Genomic DNA, 18,485 nt, shown 5'->3' on the forward strand with positions numbered 1-18,485 from the left:
TGTCTAGTTAAAAATAATAATTGTTGCTGTAAATAACAAATGGAATCCAACAACTTTTGAGTTTAAATTCGTTTATTTTTTGTAATAAGACCGTAATATTTAGACTGAAAAAAAATGTAAAACCAGAACAAATAACTAGATGTAAAGTAAATAGGAAATAACAACGAAAACGCTACGTCGTCAAATTTCATATTTGCCTGAAATCTCTACATAGGAAATTTTATAGTAATTATGATCTTAGAGTTCTTCACAAATTAAGCTGATCGGATAATATTAACGGTCTGGTGATTGAGGCAGTAAAGGTGTAACTTGTCGCTCTGAGGGAATCCCAGAATCGAGTCCAAGTTGGATCTTCGGAAAGTAAATCTGGATATATTAAACATTGTCTTCACCAGTTACCCTGTTGTTGGTTTAATCAAACCCGTAATGAGTCTCTTATAAAGATTCTCTTGGTGGATACAAGAAGGGAAGCGTTCTATAATTATTTCACGGCTACAAAACGTAAGTTAACAGACCGGGCGGATGACCAAGACTATTAAGGCGCCAACCTATTGTTTTGGGAAATCCAAGATCGAATCTGAGTTGAAAACCCAAATTTGAAAAATCTTGGCAGTGAGATGTTCGAAATGCATGTTCATTGGAAATATAACTCTACACTCAACTCATTTCAGTATACACAATTTATTTACAGGAAATGTACACAGCTTATTACGCCACCATAATGTACCGAGTGTCACACTAACGATCGAGGATGCTCTGGAACAATCGGGAATCGGATGTCTCCTTGATAATTTCTGGTCCGTGGATTGACTCTGTCGACACTTTTCATCGGATCTCAAACCTCACCCGTGCTTGAGTGTCCTTTCCGGAGTATAACCTCTCCATCTCAGTGGGCTTGTCGATATCATCTCAGATCAGTGGCGTAGCGTGGGTGTCAGCCGCCCGGGACGGAGGAAAATTTCGCCGCCCCCTTATTTAGGTATTTTTACAAGATATTATTATTTATTGTGAAATTTTGCCGCCCCCTATAAGTGCCGCCCCTGCCGCCCCTACTACGCTACGCCACTGTCTCAGATATTGAGCTCAGATCATTGTGCTATCAGCTTCGAGCCTTATTCTCTCTGATCCTCTTCCCAATTTTGGAAGAAAATTTCCGACCAGTCAGAAAGCTTTGGTCACAGAACATTTCTGATATGTCCACCCGATTTGAATATGGGTAGCCGTCCTCGCACTTGTTACTTATTTACTTGTTTGATGTTTTTCTCCAGCTGTAAGTGGTTTATGATCGGATCACACTTTGAATCAATTTTAACAAAACCACAAGCCTCTCTTGTTTTCTCTCCACTCCCAAATACTTTCCACTGGTCTCAGAAATTTTCACAGATGTGTTTTCGTTTCTCATACCTAGCTGCTTCAATTGTGATGAGCCTAGTTGAACCTATCGTGTTTACCGTATGTTTTGCTAGACTCACAATTGGAGCAACTATTGATAGTTTTCATGAACACGACACGACCTTCGTGCTCACAGAGCTTAAAGAGTTTTAATAAATTAATATTGTAAAATTTTCTTGCATTACGAAAAAAACTAAGAATTTTTAAACTAAAATATGCTTTCTGATTTACTGATTGAATTGTACAATTACACCTATACCTTTTTGCCACCTAAACCAAAAACCAAAGGGAATACTGTACAGTACATCCACCAAAGCCGAATTATCGGGCTAGAGTCGGCTATAATAAATAAATAATTAATAAGACAATTTGGCACTAGAGCTTGGCGTTAGGCGCCATCTCTTACTAAACTTAATAATTAAATTAAATAAATGATTTTAATAATTTGGAACTGGAGGAAAAGAAATCGGCCCGAAGCGGGACTCGAACCCGCAACTTCAGTCCGATCGCCTCCTCCAGTACTGACGGAGGCGATCGGACTGAAGGTTCGGGTAGCGTAACTGGTAACGTGTCTGCACGGATAGCAGAAGTTGCGGGTTCGAGTCCCGCTTCGGGCCGATTTCTTTTCCTCCAGTTCCAAATTATTAAAATCATTTATTTTATTTAATTATTAAGTTTAGTAAGAGATGGCACCTAACGCCAAGCTCTAATGCCAAATTGTCTTATTAATTATTTATTTATTATAGCCGACTCTAGCCCGATAATTCGGCTTTGGTGGATGTATAGCTTTGTAACGGGTTAGTTATTATTTATTTATATGGGAATACTGTAATTGAAATTTTAAATTTTAACCTATTTCACAGATTTCATGCAGTCACAAGAGAGATTGAGGCGCACGTATTCAGCCCAAAACGTGAACGGCGGACGGACGAGTGCCGCCATCTGGCAATTCTATACGGTCGATAATGGCGTTTACTGCGTCTAGAATGGCGAGTAGGAGTCGTTTAAACTTCATTTTTATTTTTTTGTGTTTGTGGTTAAAATTATGACGTATTTTATTAAAATAATGATTATTTAAGCATTTATGAACAACACTGTAAAGAAACAGGCGATTTTAATCCAGAAATTATTTAATTATTCAATTTTTTTGCAAGTGATGCGAAGCGCCTATAGAATTTACGTATATTTGTCTTCATAACAGCTTAACGATTGTTCTTCCACGGCATCTTCTACCATCTTAACGTAATACGTTTGTAAATTTCTGAAAATTAATTTTCCGAGCTGCTTTCGAATTTACATAAGCTACTACTTCCTTCGTCAAAAGTATGAGGTCCTATCGTCCGATTGTACGGTAGGAGACACGACGCTAATCTAAAATAATTATTTAGTGTTATTAAACGTCCTACAAATACTTTTAAACAGTTTAATTTGTTTATTTACCTTCGCTGGTAATCCTTGATGTTAAATGTATCTGCCATTTTTTCGACAAATTTCCCGTGAGTCAATGCGTGACGTTCACTGAGTCACGTGATGTTTGAACGAGCGCCGCAACGTCTTTTACTTGGACTTAAAACGTCAAACGTGTACTTCTGCTTGCCGTACAAGTTTAACGTTTGTACTTGCGCCTCAACCTCTCTACAATTACAACTAATTATAAAATATGATTAAAGAAGAATAAATAAAATTTTCTTTATCATATCCAATAACAAGATTGAAAAAAGTTAAACAATTTTTTATACTTGATTGTTTCCTGTTCTTTCTTTATTCTTTGGGAGAAAAAAAAACACAAAATTTCTGTGTAGAACGTATCACACAGGAACACACTTGATGAATAAAATAGACTTTATTTTATACAACGTATTATTCTTGCACAACGGAGTGGAAACGCCGTTCGTGCATTTCGGGATATTTGCTCCTCTTCAGTCCTTTCTTTTTTACAATTGTTAATACTGAAATAATATTTAATCGTGACTGTTGGGATAACGATGATTTTAAAAAAAACAATCGAGTAAAAGGGGTAAAAACTAGTAAAAGTGGTAAAACTGTAAAAGTTAAAATTTAAAACTTGCTAAAAAATTAGAAAATACGTGAAACCAAAAAAGAATAAGACCAACCAAAAAGTGCAAAATTCTTCACTTTACGTATATCAGATAAATTGATTGTCATGCGGTACAGTTTACAGTTTTACTTGTTTTACCTGTGTTTTTACTAAGCGGATTGTGTTTTTTTTTTTTTTTTTTTAAGCATTTTATTTTAGGAATTACTCTCATATTTCATAGGTGAGTTTCATTGATGTTTAATGCATCGTAATAGATAGAAATATTAATTTTCTATATATATTTTAAATTTTAATATTTTTTGCAATTCTTACTGAATATATAGTGTTGCACTTGTGCAACACTATAACTTAACTTAAAATAATAAAATAAAATACTTTTAACTTAAAATAAAAACGAATTTCAATGTTTGATTCTGTTGTTTATTAATTTGTAAGTTAAACAAATGGGGAAAAAGCAGAAAAAGTATACATAAAACAAAAGAATTTTTGATTTAATAATTTTGGTCGCCAGGTGTCTCTTGAGTGTATTTTAATCATAACGTCGTGATTCATGTCGGAGTTTGTTATAAAATTGCTGCAAAGGAATATATATTTGAAGTTAATCATTACTTATCAATAATAATAAAGTGCTATTAACAAATAATACAATGACGTCTTCGATGGAAAGTATCCTTTATAAATCTGTAATTAATTAATTTCTAGTTATATTCTAATTAGAATTATTAGATTCGAAATTGGAAATAGCCATAATAAAGCCCTTTTTATCAGTTTACCTATAATTGTGAAATACCGTAATTAATGATGACTTCTCTTTGATTTATTTTCTAGATTGTTTAGTAATATATTAGTACATAATTCATCCGATTTAACATTATACATGTTTAAATGTTTGTTTAAACGAAACAAACAAAATTCGTGAATCATACATATCACGTCAATGTAGAATCATTAATACACTTTATTACGTTTTTCTTTTAAATTATGTATTTTATATAATAATACATAATTTCAAAGATATAGGGTTGTTCAAATATTAAATTGGCAAAAATTTGTCCTCGATTCATCCTCTCCCATCATCGCCGATAATCAGAAATCCAGGCATATCTCCCCCTAATCGTGCCATTAGACCAGTTTAAACCATTTATAAATATACAGGAATTATTTTCGGACAATTTTGTGATGATCGGAGAAGAAAAACAACGGGTGCAATCTTATGTCAAATGCTCGTCCTCTCCTATCTCGGTAATGTCAGATATAAATAAATCCTCTCTCCATAAACTGCTGACATAATGCTTGAATTCTCCCCATTTATTCGAGAATTAATTTTTAGCTAAATAATTAACTGAGGAAGTTAATGGAAGTACAGTCATATTAATGATTACAGTGTAATAGTGTTTGTGATTAAATAATGTGGTTTACACTTTACACTTTTTATTTTTAACAAACTGTTTTACAAACAATCAAATATGAAATTATACTAAATGGTTCTATGTTTATTGGTTGTAAAATGGTGAACAGAAATAATCTATTATTGTATATTTTCAATGCATTTTCAGTTTTTAACTTCTTAATTTTTATCCAGTTAGAACTTAGTTAAGTTGATTATAATTTGACTTTAGATGATGAGATTTGATTTTTGCCTTAAAATTTCAGAAAAACTTGTTTCTTTTCCGAAAAATAGTCTTTTCATGAATTTCGTGAAATTATTATTATTGAACCGTCACAAACAAAACCTTTTTTACCAGTATTGAACTTAAAGTAAACTTCTGAACATTTTCGACCTTCACCAAGGCCTGTTTCAGGTGCTGAACTAAACTGGACTTGGACTTCCTACTTGGACTGTTAGAATGATGCTGTTCAATTCTAAACATCTATTTGGAATGGAGATTTCTCTTATATAAGTGATCTTATTGCATTTGTCAATGATAGTGATATCAGGTCTATTGTAGTGAATTGTTTTATTTGTGATTATGACTTTGTCATAGTATAATTTGTGTGTCATTTTCTAATACTGATAAGTATGTTTGTCGTATAGTACCTCTGGGTGTTTGATCATCTGTATTTGTATGCAAGTTTTTGGTGAATTATATTTGCTGTTTGATTATGCCTATATAAATACAGGTAACCCCTGTATAACACAGCACTTCTATAGTATGGATTCACTCTAACACGGTTTGAGAATTGGGACCATCCCCGTATAACACGGTACTTTTATAGCACAGATTCATTCTGACACGGTTCAAGAATTGGGTAAAACCTTCATACAACATGAAATGTAATAAAAACTATTAAAAGCGAACTTTATCTAATTTGAAAATAGGGAAATCCCCGTTCAATACATGTGATAAAGCTTTTAAGTGCGAAAGATACCTCATTTGACATTTTTCGTGCTATCAGATTTTCATGCATAATTTTCGTGAACTATTAGTACTTAAGTACAGTATGTAAATTTTCTTTTCCCACCTTCTGTCAATACACGTGGTCCTTATTGAAACTTCTTTCAGTGTTGCCAGATCTTGATGCTTCTGCTTTTAGTGTTGCCAGATGTTTTTCCCTTATTCCATACTTGCTTTATTCCGTCACCGGTTTTTAAGCATTGAACCATTGGGACCATTACATAGATTAAAAATTTTTGGTTAATAGTACTTAGCGATCATGACGAAAACATTGTTTAATTTATATTAATATGTATCACTTCTTAAGAAAATTTTAATAATAGATATTTATCTTAATTATGAAAATATAATAGCATGTTTTTTAATTTTTGGAACCTAACCCCCCTTCTCATACTAGTTCTTTGTTTCGTATAACACAGATTTGCATAACACTGCAATTTTTTGGAACATAACTCCCGTGTTATACGGGGGTTACCTGTAGTCTGTGTTTGCAACCAGAAGTTATTTGTTGTATTTCTCTGTATACCTGTATTTTGATGATGCCATATTGGATTTGTTGTTGTAATGAAGTTTAATTATTAATACTACTACTAGTACTATTACTAGTAAAAACTACTATTTACTATTTGACTGGATAAAATATGCACAAAGAAGAAAAGATGAGAAAATAAATGAAGTTTTTTGTTGGACAATTTCAGAAAGTACATTCAGTAGTCTAAATAAAATTTTGATTGCCTGGGACACCATACAACTGATAATTTTGAAGTCTTACCTGTGATCTTGTATGTAACAGGTACAGGTATCTAAACCTAGTAGGATTCAATATACTAACACTACCATGATAATAATAATAATGTCAAACTGTAGAAAAATCTTATAAAAAAAATTACCATTAGTAAAGAACGAAATTGTGTTGCACTTAAAAATATAATAAATTTCAAAAAAGGAAATTACTGTCTTTTGTTATGAAATAAAAATTGTTCATCATATTCTATTAATTTAAAATTTGCTTTTCACCCTGTATTCAGTGATATTAGTATAGTGATATTATTCCTTCATCTTTTGTAATAACATGATAATGATAAAATTTAGTCAAGGAATTTGACAATGTCTTTAATTTTAATATGTATGATTGATTAAAAAGCAATTTGCATAGTGAAATGCTGTTTGATCAATAATATTTTGGTGGTATATTTTATAATGAATTATTGAAATTTTGTTAAATATAAGTTTTTAATAATTTAAAAGGTTTAGTGAAATATAATAATTAGGCAATTTACAAATTTATGTTAATCATTTTATTTTTATTTTTTTTATTGAACTATTTGATTTTATATTAATATTAAAATGTATCTATTTAAAATCATAATTTTTCTTGACCATAAATTTCAGAACATCTTTTTAATCTCAAATTTGCAGCCAAAGAACTTCAAAGGAATTCTAAAAAATGTGAAAAAGAAGAGAAGGCTGAAAAGCTAAAATTGAAGAGGGTAAAATTTCATTCATTAATATTGTAGTTTGAAAATGAAAAATAACATATGATTGTTTATTTATAACTTAAATATAAATTTTAAGTTTTTTTAGAAACAAATTTTAATTACTTAAATAAACTAATTATAAAAAAATAAAAAACAGGCTATATTTTTAAAATTTAATATTAGGGTAAAAATATTTAAATTTATACAGAAAAATATAATTCATCTGAAATAAATCCAATAACTCTTTCAAAGAAATACTTAGTGAAGAAAGCTGGATATATACATTCAATTTTCAAAGAAACATGAAACAAATCTTGCTATAAATACAATATATTCATATTACCAATTCAAACTTTCATATAATTGTTGCTTTTCCATCTATTCAATAGCCAATAGTAAAGTAAACTTTTTAAATATGATATTAGTTTAACAAAATGTACATTGTGATCAGCATCATTGCTACTTTTATAGTCTACTTATATTAATTATTGACAAGTATTTTTGGAGTAGTAACCTAATAAATATATCTATAAATAGATTTGTTTAATTTGAGACAATTTTTCAAAAACATTTATTAATGACTTATTTAAATAGAAATAATCTGTTTTTGATAAGTAATCTCATCACTAAATATATATTTTTTTCAATAAAAGTATATTTAAAGATAAATCATCATCCTTTTATAAAGCATTTTTTAAAAAAATTTATAGGTAGAATATGAAACAAAATTTAACATTATAAATTGACTATAAGCTATTCAGCTTATAGGCAATTTGTATAGCTGACATGTCAGAATTAAATGCTGATTTGATGGCAATTTACTGAATTTGTCTTGAAATTTATCTTTAATATTGATCCTATCACACAAAAACATAATTTTATTATTAATAATAAAAATATTTCTTGGAATTTTAAACAGAATTAAAATAAATATTTTTATGTTAAATTACAGTTATATTACTATATGACATGATTTATATACTATAAATACAGTTATTATAATATATTATTAATTTTATAAATAAATCATGAGTTGGAACTGAGCATGTTCTGATGATCAAAAATTAATTTAGTAATAACCAAAATGATAAGAATTATCATTGATGACAGCTACAAGTATAATTGTCTAATGTTCAAATCAGAATAAATGTAAGTCACTGGAAAATTTGTGAACTAGTAGTCATTATTATAAAAATATTAAATTCAAATAACATATTCAATGTGCACATTAGGAAACATTAGGTGACAACTTGAGTTTAAATTATTTTTAATTGTTTTTGCAGTTTCTAGATATGTCATCTATATAAAAATATTTTGATACCATATAGAATTTCAAGATATAAAAACAAAAATTGTTTGAAATACCATTGTATCAAAGTGTTTTTTCAGATGAACATGCTAAGACCAGAGACAGTCTTTTCATTTGTCACTCTGAATAGAAAGAATTGAGGCAAATTTCACATATAAGTTGAAATGATAAAATGTGGTTAATAGTAAAAATATGATTGAGTATTTTTGCTTTCTTACACAATTTTTTTTTTTTTTTTTTTTTTTTGCATTACACCAACTTAATTCTAAGTCTATTCAATCTCCTGTCACACAGATTATCCAAGATGAGTAAGGAGAATTTAAAGGTCAAACTATATTGCATCCCTTTTATTGCTAGCACATGTAAATTGATAAGTCTCTATATTCATTGCTTCTGCTTATCTAAATGTTTATCTTTTAGACTGGTATCACTGTATTATGCCAAACAACTGCCAGATTAAATTGGCTACTTCTCCACTATTATTTTTAATTAATTTTTAAATAATTTGTCACTAGAGGCAGGCATTAGGTGCCATCTCTTATTAAATTTACTAATTATAATTAAATTATATTAATAAATAATTTAGAATATTCTGGAAGAAAAGAATCAGCCTAGAGCAGAGCCAGAACCCACAACTCCCACTTACCATGTAGATGTGTTGCCAGTTATGCTACCCAGATCTCCAGATCAATCTTCCCTTCTAGACATATTTAATTATGATATAACCATTCTCAGTTACTTACAGTATCAACTGAGAGATTAAGTGGGAGATTATAGGACAAGGACACTGAAGGTGTCCCCCAGTTGGCAATGGCAGATTATTTAGAAATTAATTAAAAATAATAGCAGAGGAGTAGCCTGATTTAATCTGGCAGTCATTTGGCATATTACTAATATATTGGCTTTTGGGATGTTTATATATGGTATCACAGTATACAATTTTTATGGGATTTTATCATATACAAAACTCACAGGATCAGAATCTGTTTGGAATCATATTATATGATAGTAAACACAACTTATAATTGATATTCATATAACATTGTATTAATACATGTTTTCTTTTGAACACAGTCCAATTTGAAGCAGTTTCTCTCACATGATATCCAATCAAAAATAACCACAAGTGTCACATGATGTAAACACGTGCTAACAATTAGCTTAGGAATTAAGTTAGTTTCAACTTAATGCATTTGGTCTTCAAAGTAAAGAATTTCTTGTATACCTTCAATTATGTCTACTTTTATTGAAATTATAGTGAGACAAATATTTTTGTGATCATAAAGATTCTCATATAAGCATCAAAATGATTGCTTTTGCCACATTCACTTTTCTGCAGATAGTCATGTTTAATATTCTGTTGCCCAATATACTATCAATTTGAATAGGAAAAATCGCAAGGTATAATTTGACTTATTCAAACTGATATCACATTGCTCCCATATCACTTATGATAATATTGAAGTTATACAGTATAATACCACCCAACCAATGAACTAAAGAAATGTTATCCTTTTAGGAAAAGATTTAGTTTGACTCATAATGTTAACAAAATACCCAAATTACAATAAACATTTAGAAAATTTTAAATCATTGTTTATATCAGATTACCATCTTTTAATTTTAAGTAAGAACACTATAGTAAAAGGTACATATTATATAATGATTTCTTATATTCTGTCAATATTTATTCTTTTTATTTGATAATAAGAAAAAGATTTATTTAATAATAATGGTTTGAGGAATAATTCATGAGCTTTTTTCAAATTTATTTTAAACAAAAAAACTACAATAAATTAATCAATAATATACTCGCCGTTGTTGTTTATGACTTCCTCCCATTTTCTCAATAAGTTTTTTGATGCCTTAGCGATAGAAATGTCTTGACTCAAAGAATTCATCCAACCAAGTCCTCGGTTCCTCATCATTATTGAACAATACACCACGCAAAGCATTCAAAATCAATTGAAAGAGATGAAAATCTGATGGCATTAAGTCTGGCAATTATGGAGGATGAAACAGCACACAGCTTTAGTCATATTGGCAATGTGAGGATGGACATTGTCATGTTGCTGAAGAATGCCATTTCGCCAATTCAGTTCTTTTCGCTGAATTGCTTCATTGAGTTGGTGCAGTTGTTGAACGTAGAACTCCACTCAAGCAATTCATAACGAATTGTTTTTTCTCAATCCCACCATACACATAGCATGGTCTTTTGAGAATGAAGATTTTGTTTTGCTTGCAGAGTCGCTTGTTTGTCGGGGCTGAGCCATTCTTTTCACTGCTTCATATTGATATAAGCACATAATTTTTGTCACCAGTGACAATGGGGTAAAGAAAATGCTGTTTGTGACCATATGTTGAGCAAGAAAACTGGCGGCAATTGTGGAGTATTGATTTTTCTTGTTTTCACTCAAAGTGTGTGGCACCCAAGTCCCGAGTTTCTGAACCTTGTCCATTGAGTGAAGGTTGTTCGCCACAGATTTTTTTATCATAATTCATCTGCCATGCCAATTTTCTGTTCATTTGATATGGAGGAAGTTGTGAAGAAGTTGATTCAATTGCTCTTCATCAAATTCAATTGGTTGACTGATGTGTAATCCATCCTTGAGGTCAAAATTTCCATTTTTGAAGTACGAGAACCAATGGCAGGTGGTACTTTGAGGCATTGCTCCTTCTCCATACACAGCACAAATCTCACAAGCAGCTTCTGTGGCTGTAACATCTCAATTAAATGCAAAAATCAAATGGTGTTGAAAATGCTTAGTTTTGTCCACTTGACATTCTATTTTAATGATCTGAAAATACACAAAAATCAATAAATTAAAAAATCAAAATACACTATCTTGTAGAGCAAAAAATTCTCTTTCAAATAATATAAAACATTTTACCAGTGCATTTTATAATATTTCTTCATGCATTTTTAAATTTGAAAAAAAAATCTCATGAATTATTCCTCAACCTAATAATGAAATGCAGTTCTTTAAGTTTGTGTCCTTTGCTTTTTATGATCAAAAGCTAGTTTTACTTATTTAGAAGGTTGTAAAATTATATTTAATTTAGGCTATTCAAAAGAATAATATGGAAGGAGCAAGGATACATGCTGAAAATGCTATTAGGCAGAAAAATCAAGCATTAAATTATTTACGTATGAGTGCAAGAGTCGATGCTGTTGCTAGTAGAGTTCAAACTGCAGTTACTACGAAAAAAGTTACCCAATCAATGGCTGGAGTTGTGAAATCTATGGATAGTGCAATGAAAAGCATGAATTTAGAGAAAGTAAGTTGAATTATTTGTTTATGTATTGCTTAATATTTTTTATTACTATTCAAATTTATAAATAAATTATGTAATTGTTTACTACATAAAATTTAAATAAAAAAATAAAACTTTTTGTTTAAACTAGTCTATGGGTGAAAACTTGTAATATACAGTAAAACTTTTTTAACTGAAAGCTTCAAGGGACAGGAAAAACACTTTGAGTTACAGATGGTTCAACTTAGAGAACAATAGAGTAAAAAATGCCAATTCTGAATAGATTTATACTTTTACCTTTATTTCATTATATAAAGAATCTGATAGATTATTTTTGTTTGTTTGTTTTAAATGGCTTGTGTAATGCTTTTCAGCAAAATGTTCAGTGTAACTAATGGAAACAAATAGCTTTGCAGGTACATCTTGTTCAGATAAAGCGAGAGAACCTCTCACTTTGGACTGGAATGTTGTCTAGAAATGGGTGTTAGAAAGTAGATATAAATAACTGTCTGAAATTTCATGGAAATCCAATAATTAGGAGCATTTTGAATAGAATAAACACTAAAAGTTAAGTCAGGGAAGTTGAGAGTAACATAAATTGGTTTTGGGGTGTGAAAAACTTTGAGTTGAAGAAAATGCAAATTAAATTCAAGTTGGAGATGTTAAATCCTTATGCTATTTTATTGAAACCTATTGTGTGCTTTGATTTCTTCGAGTTAAAGAAATATTCAAGTTATAGATGTTTGAGATAAAGAAGTTTTACTGTATTTTTATTCTATTTTCTTTAAATATCTCTAAGTATATTGGTTTAGACAGTGAATATTCATATTGGGCAAATGTGGCTCTTTTTGAGTTATGTGCAGCTCTTGCAGTTCATTTCTGCTTTTTATTATTATTTTTACAATTTTATTTCCACAATTTTGTGAAATATGTAATTATATATATGTAATATTTAATAATTTATTTCCAAGTTGACAGTGAATATTCATATTTTAAAATTTTTTGAAAAAATTCCAATAATATAAAATAATTGATAAACAAACATAACATAAATACTCTATATATTTAAAAATACTTTTAACAATATAGGTTATTTTTTTAAAGAATCAAGTTTTCGAAATGTAACTACATTTTTTTTATTATTCTTGATCATATACTTCATGTATTGGGAAGATTGTTAAATCTAGAGAATTTATGGTATTTCAATTCAATTCTTTATTGTGTGAACCTTAGTTTGTTACAAGGGGTTAAAGTGTTATATAAAAACTAAAGTTAGTAAAATTTAACAAATTAATTAAATAACTTAGTACACAAAATAAAATACACAAAACTAATTATTTTTTTAAAAGCAAATAAATTAATTACATCTTTCCAGGATTTAAATCTTGTCAAATATTTTTTCCAATTTGTTTCAAATTTGGTACAGTGTTCTTTCACTGTATCAAATTTGAAACAAATAAGAAAAAGTAAATCCTGGAAAGATATAATTAATTAATTTGTTTCCAAGTTTCATGCATTTGAAAACTACAGTTACTGCAAATTTTCTCAGTGTCTGAGTTTGTATTTAACATTTAAATTTATAAATTTAAATCTGTTTAACAAGCTGACTGCCACAGTACTTTTCAGGATTCCTGTGCAAAACGCCAACTTAATTTAATTATATTATATTATTAAAAACTCTAATTAGAGTACATAGTAATAATCAAAAAGCATATAGCAGACATGGGTAAATGTGGCTCTTTTTGACTTATGTGCAGCTCTTGTTGAAAGTACAGCTGCTTTTTATTATTATTTTCACAATTTTATTTCCACAATTTTGTGAAAATATGTAATTATATATATGTAATATTTAGTAATTTATTTCCAAGTTGGTGCAGTAAATTAAATTGACATTTCAAATCTATTCTTTTAAAACAAGTTCTCAACCTGGATGGAGGACACCCTATCCTTCCCTGTCTTACCATACTATCCACCACCACAGTACAGAACTGCGGCTCCCATGCATTTTACAAAACTTACATTTCAGCTCCCACTGAACTCTTGCTTGCCCACCTCTGGCATATAGAATGTGTTTTTTTAAAAAAAAAGATCTTACGAATTATCTCGTAGTTGGCTTATGTAACAGAAAGCTCTTCATTATAGCCAAACTACGAGTTAATTCGTGCACAGATACAATTTGATCTGTCATTTCATTACAGCTGAGTCTGAGACATGCGTCTAAATTTGTTAGTAATAAATCAGATATAGAGTCGATCGCATCACATTTACATCTTTCTTGAGTGTGTTGTTTTATAATTATTTTTATAATCAAATTATAAATATATATATATTTATTTATTTATAATTTGATTATATATATATTTGATTAATAATTTAATTATAATTTGATTAATAATTTGATTAATAATTTGATTATATATACACACACACACACACACACACACACACACACACACACACACACAATGTGCACAAACTTTTCAAAAAGCAACTTCTTCTAAAATAAAACTTATAAAGTTTAGACAAGCATTCATCGAGGCATTGATTGGAGAAGAGATTCAATCAGTTTCAAAAAAATTAGATTGCAAGAGCTTCATTATTTACAGAGTATCCCACCTATTGAAAAAAAAAAGTATCTGACAAAGTCATGTCAAATTTGTAACAAAGCTAAAAAATGCCTAGAAATGCGATATTTCTGTCTAATCTGTCCAGCGAAACCAGCCCTTTGCATGGAAGATTGTTTTAGAAATTATCATAAACAATAAAAATATTCTTTTGATTTTGAATAAACTTTCTATAATTATATTTTCTGTTCATTTATTAGATTCAAATAATTGGGTGTAGTTGTTATTTTATTAATTTCAAGGTTTTTAAAATTTATGTAATAATTCTATACTGTAAATAATTAAATTTTTTAATGCATTGAAGTTTTAACTATTTTTGTGATAAACAATGTAACTAATTTTTAGATATCTGCTCTTATGGACAAATTTGAAAGACAGTTCGAAGATTTAGATGTACAGTCCTCTTATATGGAAAATACTATGAGTGCAACAACAACTGTTACTGTTCCTCAAAATGATGTAGAAAATCTGATGCAACAAGTAGCAGATGAAGCAGGGTAAGTTCATTAATAAATTTTGAATGTTTGTATTATGATCAAAAAATAAGTTTAGAATAGATTTTAAAACTTTTTAAATTTAAAAAGTTTAAAAACCGGTTCAAACAGTAAAAGAATTTTGTAATTAAGTGATAAAAAATTTAAAACTTTGGTGTAAACTGGTCTCTTTCAATTAGATCATTGATATGATATGTGATTTAAACTGATCTCTATTCTTATAATTATATAAATTTAAGCAAACAAAATTATTTAAAAAGTTATTCATTTTTACATTTGAAATTAATTTAGTTTTTTAATTAGTTATTTATTAAAAAATTAATTTTATTATGTAATATTTTTATTTCATTCAGTTTCAATAAAGTATTAAAATAAGTTATCTTTTTATTAGATCTATATAAATTTTAATAAAACATCAAATACTAATGTGCATTTTTAAATACTAAGTTATATATTTTTTGTAATAGTCTGGAATTAAATATGGAATTACCTAGAGGAGAAACTGGATCTGTTGTAGCTTCTTCTGCTGCTTCACAAGAACAGGTAGTCTATCATTTATAAATAATTTTCTTCCTCTGTTTGATATTTTCAATAAATTCCATCTTTGTTTTCTGTTAAATTTTGATTTGACATTATATTCATTATTATATTAGCTTATTATGGTATAAAATTAAAACAAATATATGTATTAAGAAACAAAATTTCAAATAATTAGGATATACCAGAGTAATGGCAAAAACTTTCCAAAAAATATTTTTATTTTTGGAATTTGTTATGTATAAGGAGATATAAACTACATGTCCTTCAAAATATTGTCCCTGAGCAACAACACACTTTTTCCAGAAATACTTCAAGATGTACTGTACATCTTGAAGCATTTCTAGAAGACATCTTTCTCTACTTTGCATAGAGCAGCTGTTGCAGCCAGAATGTTATCACTTTTCACAGAAGAGCCTATGTCACTCAAATATGCCAGATTTTTCCAGTGCTGACTCACTGTACATCAAATTCAACATGTTTAATACCTTTGGGGCAGCTCCTGTGTGAGAGACAGGAATGATGTTTGACCCCTATAGTCTAATTTGGTAACTTATAACTTTTGCTTTAAACTTGTCTTCTCATATTTACTATGGCCATTGTTCTTTTGTAAGTAATATATTTCTAGCTCTGTCTATTGTCAAAATTTTAAGATTGAAATTGAAAATTTTTTCTTAATGTATGATTTTTTACCTTTTGTTTTCTTTTATTGAAGTTATTACTATTATTAGTAAATAATTTAATGTTTAGTTCTTTTAAAGTATAAATACAAATAAGCAAAAACATCACAATTATTGTGGCCTAAGGTATTTTTTATTGAGTGCTAATTTGCATATTTACCTAGATAGTATATAAACAAAACAAAAATTTAAATTCTGTTGCACACATTGTCATAAATCTTTGTCAGATGGTAGAAAACAACTAATAGAATGAAAACATACCATTAACCAATCGGAATTGAGTATGAGTTTTTCAAATGGTACAAGTATTTAAAAAAAAGGCTAAAGAAATTAATTTTTGCATTTGTTTACATTAAATTCAAATTATAAACAATCAAATCTATATCAACAAATTCTTACTTAGTATATATCAAATTAAATGGGAAAAAATGATCTTTGACACAGAATAATAATAAAAATCATAAACTTATTCATTTTGAAATACATGCAGTTTTATAAAAGGCTAACAAAGATCTGTCCACAAAAACATGACACCTAAAAAATGTCAGTCCCAAATATGTTAACATTTCTGCCTATGACTTATTCAGTAAAACATAAAATTTGATATTAGTGTGCTGTTCCTGAAGTGATATTCTGCTGCTATACTCCATTCATAACAAGCAATAATGAAACTTCTTCAGATCATTCTGCCAGCTGTTAATGGATGCATGCACAGTAATGAGATTGTGCAACAATACCTTCCAAAGAGAGCTGCTGCGTGCTGCAGCTTCATTTTTACTTATTAAGTTTGTGGGATGTGTTGTCTTGAATAATTCTGGAAACTTTTTGATACATTACTACAGTTGTATAATTAACATATTACGAAATAAATGTATGTTTACAAACTTTATCATCTAGAATTTTGCACAGTCTTAGAACAGCAGTCACAAACCACTAAACTCACAATTTTGAATCCCACTGACCACTACCATAAATTTTTTTTACAGGATACAAACATCTATAGAATAAATGATCATAAATGTTCCATTTTACTTTATTAATATGAAATTCACTTGTTTGATTATAACAAATTAGTGCAAAGTTTGTTGCTAACATAAATAAACAAATTTACAATTAACTGAGTTTAGAATATTGATATTTCTTGCATTTGAATAAGTTGTTCAGAAATTCAATTCAATATCTAAATTTTCAATAAATTTTTATATTTATTTATTTTTTTTTTAATATTAACAGTCTATTTTATAATTATATACAGATGTTATTTTAAAGCTTTAATTATTAATTAATTAATCAAGTATAAATAGCTTACTTTTATCACATAATTTATATAAATTTTTGTAAATATTCATTTCAGGATGAACTTACTCAGAGACTTGCTAAACTACGTCAAACATAAGAGTCCGCATTTGTTTCTGTTTGTAGAAGAAAATTGAAATAAATACTTAAATTTAAAAGTATTTATTTGCTTGAAATATTAAATGCAATATTTAAATGTTTTCAAAGGAAAAAAAATCCTTCCATTATTAAATAACTTCATTATTTTGTACTGTTATTGAACACTCATAACTTAGGAAAATGTTAAAAATTAATTTCAATAATAGAATGGCAGTTTTGTAATTTTAAAATTTATAAGGAAAATTTTCAGCATAAATTTTGTTATAAAACTGTAAATATAATTTACTATTCTTAATACTATTTGATACCAGATAAATGCTGCACTTATTTTTTTAAATGCATTCAATATAACCTTATAATATAAAACTGCAGAATGTTATGCATTGAAAAATTGAAACACAGAAATTGTATTTAGAATTGTTAAAGATCATACTAATTTAAAATTATATTTTTCTATTAGATACATGATTATTAATAAGATATAAGTTATTTAAATATCACTTTTCAAAACAACAGTGTATTTAATATTTAGAACTGTTTTTAATTGATAAAATTGGATTATATAAATAAATTTAAAAATCTTAAAATAGCTGTGAAATATTTATCAAATTGGCATTTTAGTTTTTTATTAAGAACGAATGTTTTCAAAAAATATTTAATTATATTTAAATATTTTTTAAATTATAAATGCAATTGTTAATATATATATTTATTCAGTAAACTGTTATTAATTCTCAATAATTACTGTGAAAAATATAATAGTCTTAATTATATAAATATATATATATATATACTGTATATAATTTAATATTTGAAAGTATGAAGTAATAAAAGAAATTGAAAGTATAATTTTACTAAATCTTAAA

The 18,485-nt window shown here is 28.2% G+C and overlaps 1 protein-coding gene across 1 annotated transcript; it reads left to right on the forward strand.

Moving 5' to 3' along the window:
- The first annotated feature begins 3,962 nt into the window (after positions 1–3,962).
- On the forward strand, positions 3,963–18,485 carry Chmp1 (charged multivesicular body protein 1). Its single transcript, XM_067269744.1, has 6 exons — positions 3,963–4,117; positions 7,240–7,337; positions 11,698–11,913; positions 14,859–15,010; positions 15,475–15,550; positions 17,579–18,485. The coding sequence occupies exons 1-6, from the start codon at positions 4,099–4,101 to the stop codon at positions 17,618–17,620; spliced, it is 603 nt and encodes a 200-aa protein (XP_067125845.1). The 5' UTR covers positions 3,963–4,098; the 3' UTR covers positions 17,621–18,485.

This window comes from Centruroides vittatus, unplaced genomic scaffold (genome assembly GCF_030686945.1).
Source record: "Centruroides vittatus isolate TY-2023 unplaced genomic scaffold, ASM3068694v2 contig_357, whole genome shotgun sequence".
Lineage (NCBI taxonomy): Eukaryota > Metazoa > Arthropoda > Arachnida > Scorpiones > Buthidae > Centruroides > Centruroides vittatus.